Raw genomic sequence first — 21,694 nt, forward strand, 5'->3', positions numbered from 1 at the left:
AACCACTACTAGATTTTTCTTCTCAGTACTAGATTTTTCTCCTCAATTCCATCAGTCAAGAATGCAAAAAGAGAATGCAGAAACTTGGAGTTTTGCTCTTTTCACTCATCCCTCCTTTCTCTTCAGGTTATTTTGATAATTTTATGAGACTTCTATCCCTATGCTGTGCCCTCTTTTTTTCTGGCTAATAATCATTGAAAATGCATAAAATGGAAATTTTTCATGCTTTATCTCAATAAATGCCTAGCAGAAACTGTTGGTAGTAAGTACTGTTTTCCCCTATTTTACTAAGCTGAGATCTACAGAGAGAGAGAGAGAGAGCATGCGAAAACCTTTCCCAAGGACACATAATAAACAGTAGAGCCAGATCTTGAATCTTAAGAGTCTGGTTTTACATTAAGCAGGATTATTTTTTTTTCCATTTGCTGTAAAGTTTTATTTTATTTTCCTTGGAGGGGAGTGAGGGGGAGAGGAGTCCTGAACTAATTTGTTCTGGAGCAAAATATGGCCTCTCAGGCAAAGGACCCACCTGTACACGAACTCTTGCTTGGTGCAAGCAGGATTATTATAAGAGGACCCTCCCTAGGTGCATGACCTAAGCATATGATGTGATTAAAAACCTTCAAGTGGAGTTGGGTCTATAATTGCTAGTGGAATTTAGTCCTAGAATCTTACACCTAAAAGATCCATTGTAAAAAGTTCTGAGGATACCACAAAAATGAAGAATCTATAAGTGTCTTGGAACTCTGAGAGGTTTCTAACTTTGATAAAAGTTTTAGATAACAGTAATTGCTCATCAAAATACCTTAATGATCTTTTCATATCACAGGATACATCTTAAATTGGCTAATTTAGAGAATTTATATTTTACCCACCTTATAATGTACACATAACTGCTGAAGAATTTATTTAACAATATCCATCACAACAAATACACGAATGAGATATTAGAAAAGTCTGGGAATTCCCTGGTCGTCCGGTGGTTAGGATGCTGTGCTTCCATTTCAGAGGGCCCAGGTTCATCCCCTGGTCAGGGAACTAAGATCCCTAAGCCAATTTATTTGTAAAACCCCATTACTTAGGCAGAATATTGTAGATGAGATCCTGCAAACCATGTAGTATGGCCAAAAAAGAGGTTCATTTGTAAAACCCAATTACTTAGGCACAATATTGTAGGTGGGAAGATGGTACTGAAAGAAGAAATGAAACACAAATCTGTTTTGTATTGCAGTTTTGCTAAGGCCAACCACCGTGTGTGTGTGCGTGTGTGTGTGTGTGTGTGCGTGTGTGTGTGTGCGTGCACGTACGTGTGTGCGTGCATGTACGTGTGTGTGCGCGCATATGTGTGTGTGTGTGCGTGTGTATGTGTGTGTGTGTGTGTGCGTGTGTAGGCTTCCTAGGTGGCCCTAGTGGTAAATAACCTGCCTGCCAATGCAGGAGACATAAGAGACACAGGTTTGATCCCTGGGTTGGGAAGATCCCCTGGAGGAAGGCATGACAACCCACTCCAGTATTCTTGACTGGAGAATCCCATGGATAGAGGAACCTGGCAGGCTATAGTCCATAGGGTTGCACAGAGTCGGATACGACTGAAGCGACTTAGCACGCACACACACACGTGTGTGTGTGTATATGTATATATTCCAACTGAAGTCTCTAAAAGATCAAAAAATTATAGTTGTAAAAGGAATTGGATAGGAGCTCATATAAAATACTTGGAACTTTTTGCTGCAGGCAGTAACATAATTCTTAATTAAGAGTGCATGTGTAGTGGTCAGAGGTGGTATTTCTAGCTCAAGAAAAAAGGGCATGGAAAAGAGCTTCCTGAAGATTCTGTTAAATTTCTTCACCTTTTGGGTATCTAGTTTCTTCATCAGGACCAACCTGATTGGGGACTGTGCTCTTGTGAGCATTAAATGAAATAATGTGTATAGAAACAATATATAAACGTAGTGCTAAGGCATCAACATGGCAAGGAGGAACCAAAAAGCCAATAATTACTTGACACTCTGTACATATGAACAGACACTTTTGAGAATTCACCCTTTTTAGGTGGAGGTGTATATTTGTTTTCTCTAAGCAGCAAACACAATGGGTATAGAAAGAAGACACTGTGACCTTCGTTTAGACCAAACAGGTCAATCCTGGAAAACAGTTCCAATTCCAGGTACCTCACCAATATCTACATTTTTTGAAATTAAAAAAAAATGTGTACAAATCGATGACTGCTTTGGCTAAAACCCACTTGGGAACAAGGGTATTGTTTTAGTGCCAATTACCGTCTTATTTTATTCTATGGCTAAAATCCCAAGAATTGAAGAGGAGAAACAGGGCCAAAACAAGTTTTTCTATTAAAATAAAAGGCCTTGAGTGATGAATGGAAACTTGGAACAGGTTTTAATGGCAATACCAGAAGCCAGGAATTAACTTAAATACAAACTTACCAATTTCTGGCATGCATTGAGTCTCAAATAGAATATTGGTTCTAATTTTAGTGAATTAGAAACATGGCTTACTCCAGGCAGTTGGTATTCTCATTCCAGAATGCTCAACTTGTTGCTGGATTGGCGTGGACTATTGATGCTTCCTTGCTTTGAGTCATTGATAAAATGTTGAATAACTAACTGCTAAGACCAATGGTGAATCTCTGCGGTCACCTACAAGAATTCTCCTTTCAGGCTGAAACATTCCATTAATAAACACTTTTTGTCACTGTTATCCAAATAATTATGAAATCATCTAATTACACTGTCCATAGCCTTCCTTCCTTCCTTTTGTCTGTAAGGAGATATTGGGGGACTTTATTTAATGTCTTCATGAATTCCAAATAGACTGTGCCTATAGCATTTTCCTTGTCAATTATTCTAGCAACTGAAAATCTAAAATGCCCATGTGGATTTTTTTTAAAAGTTTATGTGGTTGGTTTGATGTTACCAGTTTTCAGTTAAGCCAAAGTGGTCCCTAGTATGAATGCCTTTGTCTCTAAGTGCTCAAAAACAGTTACTTTAGTAACAATAGTTTTGAAGGAATTTATATCAGACTCAATGGCACTTTTAAAAAAATAGGAAATTTGGTACTCTAGTCACATCTGTAAGTTCCGCTAATACTCTGGAAGATCATTTATTACTTGGCTTACTTTTAGCACTTTTATGTTTCCTATCTCCTCACTGATCTTGAGGTTCAAGTTCCACTTAAACATTTTGCTCAATGAAAAGTAAAGAATTTGGGTGAGATACTTTCTAAATTTCTCTCAACCTTTAACATTCTGTGATTTTTAGTAGGCCATCTCAATTGAAAATAGTGATAGAGAAGCAAAGCTCTCTAATAAGTGAATAGTTTGATTTTATCTGTTATATTACACTATCTGCCCCAAGCTCTTAGTGTATTTCTCCCTTTTTATTATTTATCCAAAGGTAGTTTGAGTTCCTTTGTTTATTGTAAGCAATTTTCAGATGCCTCAGTCTCAAATCAACAGTATATTAATTTCTTAGAACTAAAGACTTAAAGGATCTTTCCCTAAAAGCTAATGCATTCCCTCTGGAGGAAAGGGACTATGGAAAAAATTCAACCATCATGTTAAATGAAAAATCTTTTTTTATCTCTCCAGTCATTGGATGCTGTACCTGTAAAGAATGCTATAATCATATTTGTAAACATTTTTCTTTTCTAGATGTATAAAGATCAGAGGTGCAGTTCCTTTATAATAAGATGGAATTTTTAAACTCTTTTGGACCACATTAAACATTGGGAAGTTCATTTGTCTCTGTTTTTAAATTATATGTCATGTGCTCAGTTGGTGGAACAACATAAATACACACCTTAAAACTGAAAATTATAACCTTCCCTATTTGACAGATATTCCCATATTGGTCAGCCCAAAGCCGGATCCAACTAATGAGAACACCTTGTGGTCAAAAGATTCTAGATTGTTTACTTCCCCAAAGTAAAATGATTTGTAATGACACTAATAATAAAGGAAAGTTTATGTGAATTAGGAGAGTTCACTAAGCACCAGTATTTTCTCAGAGGCTTAATTGGGTTGTGTTCTGATTGGTTTTGCTCCTGTGTCCAATGACCTCAGGATAGATGCATTTCACAGATACAATTGAGGGATATAATTAAGGGAGGCTATTTCAGAGTTCTTGGCTAACATGGGGGTAAACAAAATCATGTTTTGTGTGTGTGTGTGTGGTGCTTCTCATATCATGTCACTTTCTTTGTTATGAGCAGGGAATATCTTTTTTATATATAATTTATAATTATGAAGTAGAAAGAGTGATAATAAAATACTTTTGAGCAGATCCTTTCTTAAAGAGTCCAGCAACTTTAGAATTAGTTCCAGGTTTGAAATATTTTGAATTTCAAATTTTAAAGGAAGTTAAATCATTGTGGACCGTTGAACCCTCTCACCATGAGATCTGGGGGGGAAAAAGGGAAGCGATAGCTCTTCTTATATCTGCTAAAAAAGGATCTGAAGAAGTGGAAACACCCATCACTTATTTATTGAGAGGTTTCCTACACTGTGAAGAAGATAAGGACACATACAACATGGCTTCTGCTTGTAGGTTGGTTATAATTAAGATATAAGAAATAATATTAAAGCATTTGGATGAATTAAAAAATGACACGTTTAGAATTCTGAATGTCAGCATTTAGAGAAATAAAAAGACCTTATGTTTAGAATAGACAATGTTTCATGGATTAGGTAGGTTTTAAGATGGATCTTGAAATATAGATAAGATTTGGAAAGGGGGAGAGAAAAGATGAAGCTATTTTTATTTGAGATAATTGTACAGTGAAGTTGTAAATTTAGTTCTGTTCAAGAAACATTATTAAGTACCTCTGTGCCAGTCTCTACACTGGGTGTTAGATATTACAGCATGTTTGGCAACAGTTCTGTACTCTGTTGCTAGCGTATTTTCACATATCTTAAAAAAGGTGAATCTCTTGTGAGGAAACAAATCCCTTGAAGGAATTCTCATGACGTAAGTCCCTTTTCTTTGGTGATATAGAAAAGGACTGGTTTTTGTTTTCAAAATATAGGATAAGGTCAACTTTGGTACACATTCATCTTCCCCATCATCACCGACTTCCTGTCTGGCATAGTTACAGGTGCTAATCTTTGTTCAATACTTTAAAGGGCCATGCTATATACAGACTGTCAATTAAGGAGGTTATCTGATGATAAGAAGTTGTTGCATTTTGATAATAATGATAATAATAACATTTGTCAATTACTATGTAGGTTGTTTTTCTCTTTCCAATTTTATTGAGATATAACTGACATACAGCAGTGTATAAGTTTAAGGTGTACAGCGTGATGATTTAAGTTACATACATCATGAAATAATTACTACAATGTTTAATGAACATCCAGTTTCTCATATAGATAGAAAATGAAAGAAAAATAAAATTTCTTTCCTCGTGATGAGAACTCTTAGGATTTACTCTCTTAACAGCTTTCATATATAATATATAGTAGTATCAATTATATTATTTATCATCTTGTGCATTATATCCCTAGTACTTACCTTATAATTGGCAGTTTGTATGAAGCCTATCTTCTAACTGGCTTCATCTAACTCCCCCTCTCCTACTCTCTCACCTCTGGTAACCATAAATCTAATTTCTTCTTCTATGAGTTCGTGTGTTTGTGAAGTATAATTGACATACAGCACTATGTTAATTTCTGGCACACAACACAGTGATTCAATATTTCTGTGTGTTACAAAATGATCACCACAATAAGTCTAGTTAGCATTTGTCACTATACAGAGATATCACATTATTATTGACTATATTCCCATATTGTATGTTTCATACCTGTGACTTATTTTATAAGAGGAAGTTTGTACCTCTTTAATCTCCCTGATTGTTTTATATATATCATTTCATGTAATTGTAATGATTCTATGAGTTTACTTAAATTTGTCTTCCCCAATTATAATGAGTAAGCTAAAGTTTAAGTTATATAACATGACCAAGGCCACATGGTTAGTCATTGGCAGGGGTGTGACTGACTTCAAAATCTGTATTACTACACTGTGCTACTCTGCTTTTCTGTAGAGGTTCTTGAAGGTCTGAGGAAAGGAAGGAGTGCATAGTGGTATGGCTGAGGCATTAGTACTAATATTCATGGACAGGGCACCTGCCAGCAGTCTAAACAATCCCATTCCAATAACTAGTAAGGTTGGCATGAGACATGTACAACATATGAGGAACTAAATCATTGTAGTGCCAAATACAGAGTACACCATCTCTTCAGTGTATCTTTGAAAAGGTGGCTGATTTGCACTGGTGCTGTTTGCCTTCTCAGCCATTGAGGGAGTGAGCACTAGCTGAAGCTTATGATCCTGACACATCACGATGGACAACCTGGCAGATGTCCTTGCTGGAAGATGACAAGATTACTAAGAGAAGAGGCCTGATTTTTCTCCTGAGTTGACACTTGGGGGCTTCCATTAAAAACATTACCAAACCTCTGTCATTTTCATCTCTTCCTTAAGAGCCTGTGATCTTGTCAGGGGCACAGGTCCATGCATGGTCAATGCCTAGTGACCAGGTTCCCGAGCTGTGGGCAGAGGTGGCAGTGACTATGAAAGCCTGGGAGGAGATGAGGGAAGAAAAGGTCATTCTTCCTGACAACTTATAACTTGATTCCACTTATAAGCCATTTATTTTCAGAAATAAGTAATGGGTGAAGACATAGGCCAGACCTACAATTCATGCACTTGAAAGTTTAAGGCTTTCTGAGATCAAATTACCACAGCAAACAGAGACAGAGTTACTATAGGGACATTTTGGAAGGAAGCTGACAGAGGGAGAAGCCAGAGGCCTAGGAAAGGAGATAGAATTAGAATGCGATGGAAATTGCTTCCCTCTCTGCACCCTTGAGGGAACAAAGAGGGCAAATAAGAAGCAACACATGGAAGACATAGAAGGAAGAGATAGAAGGAAGCTGGGAGCTTCTCTGGAATAAAATGAGTTAGGTTGTGGAGTTGTCAGAGGGTGCACCTGGTATGTGGGAAGAAGAGATGCCCTAGTCCAGGCCTTTGAAACCTGGGTGCCTTGGCCCCTTCACCCCCTGAAGGAGCAAAGCATGTCAAATGTCAGGTCTTGTTCTAGTTTTGTTGCAGTTCATAGCTAGGAAATGACCCACAGCAGAAGATCAAGGGGTGAGAGGATGCTGAAAGAAGAGGAGTGAGTGCTTTTTTTTTTTTTTTAACAAGTGGGGCAATGAGTTTTAAACTCTTGCAGAATAGATGAGAAGGCCTGGGGAAAGTGGATGCTCAGACCAGAGAAGAAGAGGCAATGACACAGCACAGAAAGGCTTTTTCTGATTCTTTTGCCTTTCTGTTCACTGAAGGCAATTGGTTATCCTTTTGTTGCCTCTGCAGCAATACAAGGTGTGTATTACACCTGCAGAGACCAGCAGGTGTAGAGGAGCCTCGTATTTATGGAATATGAGCTGCAGCCATTGAAATTGTTGCCTGGTAGTGTAAGATAAATCCTAACCTCCCACATTTTGCTTAATAACAGCAGACTTTTCACTGCAAAGCATTAATGGATTCCAACTTCTGGACAGGCTTGGGAAATCAAGAGTAACAATCTTGATGTAATGGTTTTGCAGGCTCTTGACATTGTCATTCATTAAAGAAAAAATATTAAATCATTTGAAAGAACAAAGAAAATGTTTTGGGTGATAAATGATAAAGATTTGAAGTAAAATGAGGAAAAGCTTGAAGGAAGAAACTCTTTAAAATTTTACCAGATTCTCCCCACTATGATCAAAAGTGGTCAAGTAAGAGCTTAGCCTGCAGCCTCATGGAACCAATATTTTAAAGAATTTTAAAACCTGAAATACTGGTTATTTGCCAAGGCACACATTCAAAGTAAAGGCCATTCGGCCAGGAGTGTTGGATCCCAGGATGCTAGTTTTAGGTCTGCTCCGCGAAAGAGGACAGCACTTCCCACCCCTCCCTCTGCTCTAGAAGTTGAACACTTTCTGCAGTATTTAGGAGTATTCAGGGAAAATGCTGGGGTCAGAGAAATAATTCTCCTCATCCTCCAGAGTGCCTCTCTGGCGTTTGTTTCTTTGAACGTGAAGCCGCCGCCCAGATACCAGTACTTAGCTGAGGCCCTCGGTGTATTTTCTTGAATTGCGCTTGGAAATCTTTCCCTGGGAGCTGATAGCTCGAGTCCTAGAGATTTAGCCGTCTTTCCTAGAATCTGCTTACAAGACCCGTGCAGCAGCCGAGGGACCGTGGAGACGGGCTGAACAGGACAGTGGGGGCTGGGAGAAAGGGAGTGGCCGTGTTCCCGCGGTCTGCCGGGATCCGGCGGGTCCGGCGTGCAGGAGCTGGGGCTGGAGTGGTTGGAGCGACTGGGCTGACCGGGTCGGTCGCCGTCCGCCACCTCGGTGCGGAATCGGAGCCGGACTTGCTGAGCTCTCCTCCCCCTCCCCTTCTGCTTCCTCTTCCCTCCCCCTGGACCAGCGGCGGCGGCAAGGAAGCGAAGCCAGAGCGACTCGGTGGCGAGCGGAAGAGCTGGGATATGGGGAGTCAGGGCTGGCGGCGGGGCCAGGAGCCCTCCGGAGGGCCCACGAGGGGAGCGGCCCCCGGCATTTGCTAGCGTTTGCTGGCACGTGAGGTGTGGGGGAGCGGGCGTTGGGCGGCACAAGCGGAGGCGGAGGCGCGGCCGGGGCGTGGAGCAAGGCTGGGGAAGCTGCTGCCTCCGGCCCTGCCCGGCTGCCTCCGCCGTGGCCGGTGGCTATGGAGCTGGCGGGCATCAGACCCGGGGAGACAGTGCATCCGCGACTCCAGCCGCCCATGTCCTGGCTGCCGCTGTTGCAGCTTCTCCTGCTGCTGCCGGGCCCAGCGGCCTCCCAGCTGCGATACTCGGTGCCGGAGGAGCAGGCACCCGGCGCGCCTGTGGGCAACGTGGCTCGTGCGCTGGGGTTGGAGCTGCGGCGCTTGGGGCCGGGCTGCCTGCGCATCCACCACCTGGGTGCGCCCAGCCCGCGCTACCTGGAGCTGGACCTGACCAATGGAGCGCTCTTCGTCAACGAGCGCATTGACCGGGAGGCGCTGTGCGAGCAGCGGCCTCGCTGCCTGCTCAGTCTGGAAGTGCTGGCGCACAGCCCGGTGGCGGTGAGCGCCGTGGAGGTGGAGGTGCTGGACATCAACGACAACTCGCCCCGCTTCCCGCGGCCCGACTACCAGCTGCAGGTAAGCGAATCGGTGGCCCCTGGAGCGCGCTTTCACATAGAGAGCGCCCAGGACCCCGACGTGGGCACCAACTCGGTGCAGACCTACGAGCTCAGCCCCAATGAGCACTTCGAGCTGGACCTGAAACCCCTGCAAGAGAACAGTAAGGTGCTGGAGCTGCTGCTGCGGAAGGGCCTAGACCGCGAGCAGGCAGTCTTGCACCACCTGGTTCTCACAGCTGTGGACGGGGGCAGCCCAGCCCGCTCCGGCACCGCGCAGATCTCGGTGCGAGTCCTGGACACTAACGACAATTCTCCCGCTTTCGACCAGTCCACTTACCGCGTCCACCTTCGAGAGGACTCGCCCCCAGGCACGCTAGTGGTGAAGCTGAATGCCTCCGACCCGGATGAGGGCTCCAATGGCGAGCTCACGTACTCCTTGAGCAGCTACACGTCGGACCGGGAGAGACAGCTCTTCAGCATCGACGCCAGCACGGGGGAAGTGCGCGTCAGCGGAGCGCTGGATTACGAGGAGGCCTCCTCCTACCAGATCTATGTGCAGGCAACTGACCGGGGTCCGGTGCCCATGGTGGGTCACTGCAAGGTGCTGGTGGATATCGTGGACGTGAATGATAACGCACCAGAGGTGGTGCTCACGGATCTGTACAGCCCGGTGCCTGAGGACGCTGCCTCCAACACTGTTGTGGCCCTTCTCAGTGTCAATGACCAAGACTCGGGTCCCAACCGGAAAGTGAGCCTGGGACTGGAGGCCGCACTGCCTTTCCGACTGAATGGTTTTGGAAACTCCTACACACTGGTGGTGAGTGGACCCCTGGACCGGGAGCGGGTGGCTGCCTACAACATCACAGTGACTGCCACTGATGGGGGAGTACCACAGCTCACGTCCCAGCGGACACTGCAGGTTGAGATCTCTGACATCAATGACAATCCCCCCAGCTTCCCAAAGGACTCCTACTCCATCTACATAGAGGAGAACAATTTGCCAGGGGTGTTGCTCTGCACTGTGCAAGCCACGGACCCAGATGAAAAGGAGAATGCGGAGGTGACCTACTCCCTCCTGGAGAGGGAAGTTCAAGGGCTGCCGGTCACTTCCTATGTCTCCATTAACAGTGCCAGTGGCAGCCTTTATGCTGTCAACTCCTTTGATTATGAGAAGTTTCGGGAGTTTTTTGTGATTGTGGAGGCCCGAGACAATGGGAGCCCACCACTGAGCAGCACTGTGACCGTCAATGTGTATGTAGTGGACGTGAATGACCATGCCCCTCACATCCTGTACCCTACCTCAACCAATTCATCAGTAGCCATTGAAATGGTGCCTCGAACTGCCCCTGCTGGCTACCTGGTCACTAAAGTCATAGCCATGGACTCAGATTCTGGGCAAAATGCTTGGCTCTTTTACCATCTGTCCCAGATTTCTGACCTGGACCTCTTTAAAGTAGAGCTCCACACAGGAGAAATTAGGACTACCAGGAAGATGGGAGATGAGACTGGAACCACTTTCAACCTGACCGTGGTGGTCCGAGATAATGGAGAGCCATCGTTGTCAGCCTCTGTGGCCATTACAGTAGCTGTGGTGGATAGGGTTTCCAGAATCCTCCCTGACACTCAGAGACACGTGAAAAGTCCTCGGACATACTCTGAAATTACACTTTATCTCATAATAGCACTAAGCACAGTGTCTTTTATATTTCTTTTGACAATCATTGTTTTGAGCATCATCAAGTGCTACCGCTACACTGCTTATGGCACCACGTGCTGTGGAGGCTTCTGTGGAGTGAGGGAGAGGTGCCCTGCAGAACTCTACAAGCAGGCCAACAACAACATTGACGCCAGGATTCCTCCTGGCCTCAAAGTGCAGCCTCACTTCATCGAAGTGCGAGGGAACGGCTCCCTCACCAAGACCTACTGCTACAAGGCCTGTCTGACAGCAGGCTCAGGGAGCGATACCTTCATGTTTTACAACACAGGGGCACAGACAGGACCGGGACCTGGGGGAGCCCAAGCAGCGGCAGGTGACAGCAGGCACCTCACAGGCCAAAGTGGGCAGAGTGCTGGGAACCTGATTATACTAAAAAATGAAGCTGTTTCTCAAAATGAGGTGAGATGGTAGTCAAGGGGTCTTCCACAAAGTCATGCATTTTTCACCCCCCTCCACCACTATCATGTGGTTGGCTTTATTGAGTTATTAGCAATGACAAGGGTTATCTGGTAAACTGAGTATATGTAGTACCTGTGACTGGGTTATAATCGAATGTGTTTTCCTCTCTAGAAACATAGCACTAGAGAATTGTTTTCATTTCCCCTTTCTCTTCAGATATATGAAGACTTGACTATAAAATTGTTTGAGAAATGAAGGTTTGTCTTAAGTGTGTGATGTTCAAGCACAGCTTTGTAGAGAAATAGAATAGGCCCGAGAATAAGATGGTGCTATAGGGAGTGATGTTATGAGACTCAAGGAGGAAGGGCTTGTGCCGTGTCATCTACAGGGAAAGTTCTCTTTTGAAACCCTAGAGGAGTGTTGTTTTTTCAAAGTTCTTAGACTTCAGGGTTATGGTGTTTGCCTCTGTATGCTTTCCATACTATTTATACCTTGGACTATCTACAATGTAAAGTATCTAGTTAATATTTCTGGATATTAGTTCATATTAGTTAATCCAGTTAATATTTCTAATATTAGTTTTGCATTGTACTAATGTGATATGATCTGCTAGAAACTCTTATCAGAGTTGATGAGACCATAGAATGTGGACACTCCCCCGCCAAAGTCAAAGTTTGTTTTGGCTGTTGGCTGTGGTAACTCTTCTGTAGGGGCTGTCAGAGGAGATGAATGATGGTAAGGCTGGGAACCAATTTGTCTGGTTGGGCCATGGAGATGTTAAAATGAGTGGACTAGGGATGTGAGGGTATGGTGAAGCCTAGGACAAGCTGGGGTTGGGGAGAAAGAAAGGGGGGAAGAATACTGCCCTTAGTCACCTTTCTTGGCATTGTGTGAACTCATTGTAAGAGGATTTCCCTGCGTTTAGAGTAAGTGTGGTCTGATTCCCTCTTAACAGTTTCTAAGGTTTTGATGAGATGTGAAGCAGCCTCTTCAAGGCCCTCCTGTCTTTCACTTAAATGATAATACTTTAAATAATACTTCAGTATATTCCAAAGCACACATTCATTTACTGAATGTAGCTACAAAAGCCTTGGAAAGTGGGACTTATTGTACACAAAGGACAGGTGTTAGTAGATACACTAGTTTTAAGTTTTAAGTAGGCCTAAGGCTAGTTTGCTCATTATATGAAGGATGTATATGTTGGATACTGCATGTGTTTTGTGTAGTATGTTTGTCTCCACATGAATTTTCTGTGATACTTTAAATAGGATTTCAGAAGTCAAAATTTTATCTCATAAATAGTGATAAATTGTTTCTTCCCAAACAACTACTTTGTAGCTAGGACTTTCAGAGGTACTGCAAAATGAATTAATAGTATTTATCCCTCCTATATTTTTGTGATGTGTTTTCATTGACATATTGTTGTCTTTTTATCCATAGTTTCACATTCTAAATTCATGCTCATCTTCAGGAAATTAATATATAAGCACAGAGTAGAACAGAGATGGATTGAGAGAATTTCCATGTACATTGAAGGTAGATTTATCTGAAGAGCCTGGTGTTAGTCAATGCTGAGCAGTCACCAGAGGCAGATTGCAGATTAAGAACAGGGGGTGGGGAATCAAGGAGTTTCTAGAATTCTTTAGATCATAGCTTTTGGCAGCATGTAGCAGAGTCGGACACGACTGAAGCGACTTAGCAGCAGCAGCAGCAGCAGGGGAGCCTGGTGGGTTGCTGTCTATGGGGTCACATAGAGTTGGACACGACTGAAGCGACTTAGCAGCAGCAGCAGAAGGGCTTAATTTTAAATAAGGATGCTGTAGACATTTGCTGAACAAATTACTGAGAAGTCGTCGTGGGCCTCTCTACAGAGAGCAGGGCAGGCGAGCTTTGCTACCAGCTGTGAGCCAGAAGCGAGGGGAGTGAACTGTTACCCTCCCTCTCCTGACTCAAAGCATGGGACAATTTGATATGTGAACTATTTCTGTCTCACACTGACCTGTGTGTTAATATGTGCTTTGGTTCACAAATCTTTAATCTAGGGAGAAAATTATGTCAGAAAAGTGCTTACTCCTGTGGGATTTTGCCAGGAGAGTGCTTGATTTTAATAATGGCAAATTTTTGCCAGACACTTCTGGAAATTCACTGCCTATCTGCAGCTCCTGGAATACTTGTGGTTACACAGGGAGAGTGAGTCATGTTGTCATAGCATGGCAAAATGGGGACAGAAACCACTCAACGCTGAAAGTCATCACTGCTAGATCAACCTGTTAAATTCTTACGTTAGGCTTTCTGTCTTCTCTACCCAGTCCTTTCAGATGGCAGGAGAGTCCTGGGGTGCAATTAATTCCATGTGCCTAAAATTAGTTGGGGACTGGAAAAGATGAATCAGGAATTTGTGCTCACTGACCACCCAGCTATATATAAAAATATTCTGTACTGCAATATATGTATGGTTTCATTACCTGTAAGTCATATATTAAACAAATACTTATCAACATCTAGCATATGAGGAAACAGAGGTTAAGTAACATACACAGTCACTCTACTAGTGGTATTTTAAGTCATATCTGTCTAACTCTAAAGACTGTGCTGTTTGAAATGTTGTAGATAGAAGTGTCATTGTTTATATTCCTGTTGATATGGGATACTCAGGCATTTAGGCTACTGCTAATTCACCTAGTAGTGTCACTTAACTGCTCTGGAAAAAGAGGAATTCTTTGCATAAAAGTAGGTCACCATTGGGAGGATCAGTGAGTAAAAAACGTTACTACCAAACTAGCATATTTTTATTTGTTTTACCATTGATAAAACCTGTTCGACAGATCTTTTATCTTCATACTTTCTCTAGTTTCTCTTGTTGCTTATTAAATATCAGTATTTAACACTAGACTAATCTTTCAGTAGATTTTATCCCCCAGTGAGTTTATTTCATGAGCCACTTGTGCAGTGAGGTTTTTGGAGTAACTGTTTAACAATGGGGCAGAATTTTTCTTTGGAGAGATCTGAAAACCTAGTATTGAATGTAGTTGGCACCCTCTTCAGAATCACCAAGAAAAGAAACCAAAGCTTATGTGGATTCTGTGCACTTGTGGTCCTTGCACTTGTGACTGCTGATGAGTCACTTTGAGCGCTCTGGTCAGAATTGTCCAGCTGGGCCTCACTGGGACTGGTTGGCCCAAGATGGAGAAATCACAAGAGAGTAGCAGAAACGAGGTATATTTACATTCACTTTCACTTACTTTAAAGCAATTTGGAGTTGCCAAGTCTTCAGTTATTTTTGCTGCTGTATGTACATATTCACTCTAATTCCAGATGTAGTAACCTGGAAAGTAACCCTCCTTTCAGTGGCACCTAATTTATTTCCCACAGGACTGACTCTTCTAGCTGGTGACTGACTCTGCCCTGGATCAGAATGTACACTTTGTGTAAAGTGCCATTGTAGTGAATTCATTAAAAACCGCACAGTGGTCAAAATTGGCAAAGAAATTGTGTCTGAGCTTCCATTTCAATGTCTCATCCTCATATGGTCACTTTTCAATGGGTGGGGCTGTTTTGTTTGCCACTTCTGTTTTGCTTATAGGGCTGTTGTGAGAAAAGGTTTCTTTGGTCTAAGAATACAATAATGTATTCTCATTACCCCCTTCCTCCCCTTTTCTACAGATCAGCTGAGCCAGATGGAATTATGGCTGAGCTCCTCTCAGTCTCTTTATCTTGCACATATTCTGATTGTTGAAGAAATCTGTTTACTGTAGCTTGAATGTCATTGGCCTACCCTTTGTACTGACCCAGGAATGAGCCTGCACACGGGCATCTGGTCTAACTCAGAACACTCTGCAGGGACACAGCCTGGCATATTATAAATTGTCTATTGGCATGCTGTCTGTTTGACAGAATAGCAGAGTCGATTCTGGATACTTGCCTTGGTTGGCCACCAAGTTTTGCTCTCAGTGAGAGGTCAGGATGATGTCAGTTTGCAAATGTTTGAGGAAAAATTACCACCAGCAAGCCAGAGGTTTAGCTGAACTGTGGGGATTTACAGATGTCTTCGAATGTGACTTTTGTAAATTTCACCTGGCTCCATGTTCCTGTGCATATTATAGTATGAATATAAATTTGGCTTATTTGTATGATAATATTTTGAGTATTTTAATCTAAAAGCATGATTTCAAAAATCAAAGGTCAAGAGAATTCCTCTGAAGTGTTTTAAATATGCTAGCCTAAAAATTATGCAACCTTTTTTCTTTCGAGGATTTGAATTTGACAAATGTGAAGAAATCTCCAAAATCACAAAAATTGAAGAAGAATATTAGTTCCTTGGCACATGAGCAACACTGGTTCCTTTCTGGCCTTGCAGGGTCAAAACTCTGGGCTCCAGGGAAGTGAAACTGTGAGTGAAAAAGTAACTGTGCTCACAGGCTGTGCATCCAGAGTGAAGCATACCTAGCATTTTCTGTTGTACAAAGTTATGTGTACTTTATTTTCCTGCTCTGTGGATTAAGGTTATAAATGACTGTTTTTAGAAGTAACTATTCACCTAGAGGGGCTTCTCAGGAGGCACTAGTGGAGGGTTCAATCCCTGGACCAGGAAGATCCCCTGGAGGAGGGAATGGCAACTCACTCCAGTATTCTTGCCTGGAGAATCCCATAGACAGAGAAGCCTGGCAGGCTACAGTCCATGGGGTCACACAGAGTCAGACATGACTGAGCCACTGAGTGTGATCACAGTTCACCTAGAAATCTCATACTTATCATCTTTGCATTTTGATTTATGAGAAGACTAACGTGATTATTTTATTTGTGATTATTTTAAATGTTAGCTTCCTTTTTGCTTTGATGACCAACAGTTTCATTTCCTATTGCTTTGTAACAAGTCACCACAGATTAGTGGTTAAAACTAATACTCAATTATTACCTGCCCATTGTGGCTGGCTTCTCTGCCCAGGTTTTCACAAGGCTGAAAGGAACATGTCTGCCAGGCTGAGTTCTCTCTTGGACACTCCAAGGAAGAATCTGCTTCCAAGTTAATTCAAGTTGTTGGGCAGAATGCAGTTCCTTGAGGACTGAGCTCCCTGTTTTCTTACAGGGAAAGAAAGGGACCCCACAGACCTCTTTTCTTACAGGGGGCCCCATGGCCCCCTCCATCTTCAGAGCTGGAGAATATTTTGACAGTGGAAAATATTTTCTCTTGTGGACTCCCTCTCATGCTTCAGATGTCTCTGATTTCTGTCTCTGATCTCTACACCCAGATTTAAAGACTGGAATGATTAGATCATCACCACCTATATTATCTCCCTTTTTTCAAAGCCAACTGTGCCATATAGTATGACTTAATCATGGAGTAAGGCCCATCATATTCAGTCTTAGAGATTATACAGGGCATTCACACAGGGTGTAGGGATCCTGGAGGCCATTTTTGGGTTTTGCCTATCATAATTTATATTAGTGTTCATAAAATATCACTGAAAAATTTGCAGTGGATACATCTTTAATAGATTCCTACTAGGAAGGAAAAGAAGATGCTACGTGTAGTTTTGTTTCTCAGACAACCATTTATTGATAGCTTCATGGATTTCCATGATAAGAAGATAGCATTTACTTCACTGAGTAGTCCTATGATTTTATGAATGGCATAGAGTATCTGTCCTGGAAAAGGTGATTCACCCTTTTGTAGCTCAAATATTACATAGTATAAATAATAAATAATACCACTACAGGGTAAATCAAATCTCAGCTATAATCTTGATAGAAATTTAAATGGATTCTTGTTCTTCAATACTACATCACCTGCATGAACTACTTAATTCAGCTTTTCCACTTCTGGAATTTTGTGACTTATTCTACTGAAGGACTACTCTTTGAAACAACATACTGGGGCTTTTTACCTATAGAACTTAAGCAAAGCCCAGGGATGTACCATCCAAATATTAGAGAACTAAACATATGTCTCATTGTATCAGGTATATCAGTAGTCAACCTATCAGCTTCAATTTTTCCAAGTTTAACCAAGTTCAGATGAAACCCATGTACATTTTTTACCTTTAATTTCATATCATTTTAAAATTAATCAATATTGGGGGCAGTCAGTAGTAAAAAAGAGAAAAAAGTATATCTGTCATTCCATGCAAATTTATTTAAAACACAGACTTTCACAGTCAGTTCAGTTCAGTCGCTCAGTCATGTCCGACTCTTTGCAACGCCACGGACTGAAGCATGCCAGGCTTCCCTGTCCATCACCAACTCCTGGATCTTGCTCAAACTCATGTCCATCAAGTTGGTGATGCCATCCAACCATCTCATCCTCTGTTGTCTCCTTTTTCTCCTGCCTTCAATCTTTCCCAGCATCAGGGTCTTTTCAAATGAGTTAGTTCTTGGCATCAGGTGGCCAAAGTATTGGAGTTTCAGCTTTAGCATCAGTCTTTCCAGTGAATATTCAGAACTGATTTCCTTTAGGATGGACTGGTTGGATCTCCTTGCAGTCCAAGGGACTCTCAAGAGTCTTCTTCAACACCACAGTTCAAAAGCATGAATTCTTCAGTGCTCAGCTTTCTTTATAGTCCAACTCTCACATCCATACGTGACTACTGGAAAAACCATAGCTTTGAATAGACGGACCTTTGTTGGCAAAGTAATGTCTTTGCTTTTTAATATGCTGTCTAGGTTGGTCATAACTTTCCTCCCAAGGAGCAAGCATCTTTTAATTTCATGGCTGCAGTCACCATCTGCAGTGATTTGGAGCCCAAAAAAAGAAAGTCTACCACTGTTTCCCCATCTATTTGCCATAAAGTGATGGGACTGGATGCCATGATCTTAGTTTCCTGAATGTTGAATTTTAAGCCAACTTTTTCACTCTCCTCTTTCATTTTCATCAAGAGGCTCTTTAGTTCTTCTTCACTTTCTGCCATAAGGGTGGTGTCATCTGCATATCTGAGGTTGTTGATATTTTCCCCAGCAATCTTGATTCCAGCTTGTGCTTCATCCAGTCCAGCATTTCTCATGATGTACTCTGCATAGAAGTTAAATAAGCAGGGTGACACTATACAGCCTTGATGTATTCCTTTCCCAATTTGGAACCAGTCTGTTGTTACATGCCCAGTTCTAACTGTTGCTTCTTGATCTGCATACAGATTTCTCAGGAGGCAGGTAAGGTGGTCTGGTATTCCCATCTCTTTCAGAATTTTCCACAGTTTATTGTGATCCACACAGTCAAAGGTTTTGGCATAGTCAATAAAGCAGTAGTAGATGTTTTTCTGGAACTCTCTTGCTTTTTTGATGATCCAGTGGATGTTGGCAATCTGATCTCTGGTTCCTCTGCCTTTGCTAAATCCAGCTTGAACATCTGGAAGTTCATGGTTCATGTACTGTTGAAGCCTGGCCTGGAGAATTTTGAGCAATACTTTGCTAGTGCGTGAGATGAGTACAATTATGTGGTAGTTTGAAAATTCTTTGGCATTGCCTTTCTTTGGGATTGGAATGAAAACTGACCTTTTCCAGTCCTGTGGCCACTGCTGAGTTTTCCAAATTTGCTGGCATATTGGGTGCATCACTTTCACAGCATCATCTTTTAGGATTTGAAATAACTCAACTGGAATTCCATCACCTCCACTAGCTTTGTTCGTAGCAATGCTTCCTAAGGCCCACTTGACTTCACTTTCCCGAGTGTCTGGCTCTAGGTGAGTGATCACACCATTGTGATCATCTGGGTCGTGGAGATCTTTTTTGTATAGTTCTTCTGTATATTCTTGCCACTTCTTCTTAATATCTTCTGCTTCTGTTAGGTCCATACCATTTCTGTCCTTTATTGTGCCCATCTTTGCATGAAATGTTCCCTTGGTATCTCTAATTTTCTTGAAGAGATCTCTAGTCTTTCCCATTCTATTGTTTTCCTCTGTGTCTTTGCACTGATCACTGAGGAAGGCTTTCTTATCTCTCCTTGCGAATAGGGAAGTCTGCATTCATATGGGTATATCTTTCCTTTTCTCCTTTGCCTTTTGCTTCTCTTCTTTTCACAGCTACTTGTAAGGCCTCCTCAGACAACCATTTTGCCTTTTCGCATTTCTTTTTCTTGGGGATGGTCTTGATCACTGCCTCCTGTACAACGTCACAAACCTCCATCCATAGTTCTTCAGGCACTTGATCAGATCTAAATCTTGATATCTATTTGTCACTTCCACTGTATAATATAATGTATAATGACTTTCACATTAGGGATACCTAAACATGACTATCAGCCAGACCTACTTATGAGGCAGGCAATTTAATCTCTCTGAAATTCCAGGTTTCTAATTTTTGTAATTTAAGTATGATAATGTTGCCATTGCTTGGTAGTTAATTTATTTGAAAGGATTTTAAAAGCCTATCCAATACCTGAACCTTGCTAGCTTCTGAGGATATAACTATTATTATGAATATTTGAGACTATCTGTATGTTTTATAAACAAAGATATAATCCCTTTCATAGAGATTATGGTCTAACAAAGGTGTTAGGATAAATGCAGTAATATGTATAAAGTGCTTATCCCATTGCCTAGTATTGTGTGGATACATAAAACATATTAAGCACTTTCTTCTTTACCTTTTCCTTGCCTGATCTCATTGCTGTAAGATGTATCATAACTATGATTCTGGCAAATAAATCTCAGAAGCATTGTGTCACCGAAGAATTAGTATAGAAAATAGCAGCATGACAAATTACACGTTGCTGAGGAAGTGAGATTATGTAATGGACTGAGTTTCCTGGTCAATCTTGCTAGAACTGTGCCTTTCAGCAAAATGAAGTTGGTGATTTTATTCCCAAGATCAGCAGTTTTCATCATGGATGTTACCCGGTCATAGAAAAATTGGCAGCATTTACTCAACAGATGTCAGAGTCTTTCTTGAAGGAAGGGTCTCATAGCTGACAAGCTGACACCAGTGCTACCAATTGTCAGGGGAAATCTGGTGATGACATGATTAATAAAAAGTATTTTGATCATTTTTCAGGTCTACCAAATGGTTGCAATTATTTTCTCTGTTGCTCCCTCTACTACCACTGATAGAAAATGTGCACCCTTCATTTCATCTGTAGATAGTTTTATGCTACTTTATGAGGAACATCAATAGCAGTTTGTGAACTCAAGAACCAAGGGTGAAGCAGCTTGTATGTTCGTATCTTGCCAACAGAATGGAAGGGACCAGAGAGGGCAGTTAGTGTATGGGAACTTTTGAGGCAAAAATATCCTAGAGTTGTAGCTTTGTCCGGGCCTTGACTTGGCTAAATCTCAGAATATCATCTAACCATCCCAAAGTCTGCCTGGAAGTTGAGATTCTGATCACTTCTTTGCTGGATGTTGTGGAGAAATATGTTTATGAGATACTGTGTATCCCTTGAATGAACTATAAGAATGACAGGATCAAGACTTACTGACATTTTGAAATAGTTTATTGGCATTACTGTGGCCTTGTGTCTACCAAACATGATGATTATAGTCCAGAGGAAAATACAAAATACAACCTCTATCTCTTCATCTTTCCACTCAAATAGACTTCAGTATTCAGTGACAGGACTTCTTTATTATTCTTTTCCAAATACTTTAAAAAAATTTAATTGAAGGATAATTGCTTTACAATGTTGTGTTGGTTTCTACTGTAAACCGTGAATTAGCCATAATTATATGTATATGTATATGTGCATCTCCTCCCTCTTTAGCTGCCCTCCCTCTCGCATGCCACCCCTCTGGGTCATCGCGGAGCACCAGGCTGGGTCCCCTGTGCTGTACGGCAGCTCCGCACTAGCCATCTGGTTTACACATGGCAGTGCATACATGTCAGTGCTACTCTCTCAGTTTGTCCCACCTTCTTCTTCCCCTGCTGTGTCCATAAGTCCTTTCTCTACATCTGCATCTCTATTCCTGCCCTGCAGATAGGTTCATCAGTACCATTTTTATAGATTCACAGGAGTACTTTAATCTCTGTTCATGAAAACACATCAAGAGGAACATCTGTCACAGGTTTTATTTAATACAAATTTTGCTAGTTGTTACCAGAATAGTGGTGGTGATTGATTTTGTCCCCAGTGACTCCTGAGTAGCTCCTACTCAGCACATAACTCCCAGAACAGTCTTCTGATACCCACATTTTCCTCTGTGTCCCCTTTACTCTGAATTGACAGTTTGCAGGCAATGACACCCCACTCTAGTACTCTTGCCTGGAAAACCCCATGGACAGAGGAGCCTGGTAGGCTGCAGTCCATGGGGTCGCTAAGAGTCGGACATGACTGAGTGACTTCACTTTCACTCTTCACTTTCATGCATTGGAGAAGGAAATGGAGAATCCCAGGGACAAGGGAGCCTGGTGGGCTGCCGTCTATGGGAGCCCAGAGCCGTCACACA

At 42.0% G+C, this 21,694-nt stretch overlaps 1 protein-coding gene across 8 annotated transcripts in view; it reads left to right on the plus strand.

The window, feature by feature from the left end:
• Positions 1–21,694, plus strand: part of LOC102266009 (protocadherin alpha-C2) — a 209,522-nt gene that overhangs the window by 148,936 nt on the left and 38,892 nt on the right. The window contains exon 1 of one of the 8 annotated variants that reach the window (XM_070374479.1): positions 8,295–11,324. The exons of 6 other annotated variants lie outside the window; for them this stretch is intronic. In XM_070374479.1, the coding sequence (XP_070230580.1) occupies positions 8,772–11,324 (2,553 nt within the window). In that variant the 5' untranslated portion in view covers positions 8,295–8,771. Of the gene's footprint in view, positions 1–8,294; positions 11,325–21,694 lie in introns of those variants that run through there. One more of the 8 variants, XM_070374477.1, reaches the window with a different exon arrangement.

Source organism: Bos mutus, chromosome 7 (assembly GCF_027580195.1).
Source record: "Bos mutus isolate GX-2022 chromosome 7, NWIPB_WYAK_1.1, whole genome shotgun sequence".
NCBI lineage: Eukaryota > Metazoa > Chordata > Mammalia > Artiodactyla > Bovidae > Bos > Bos mutus.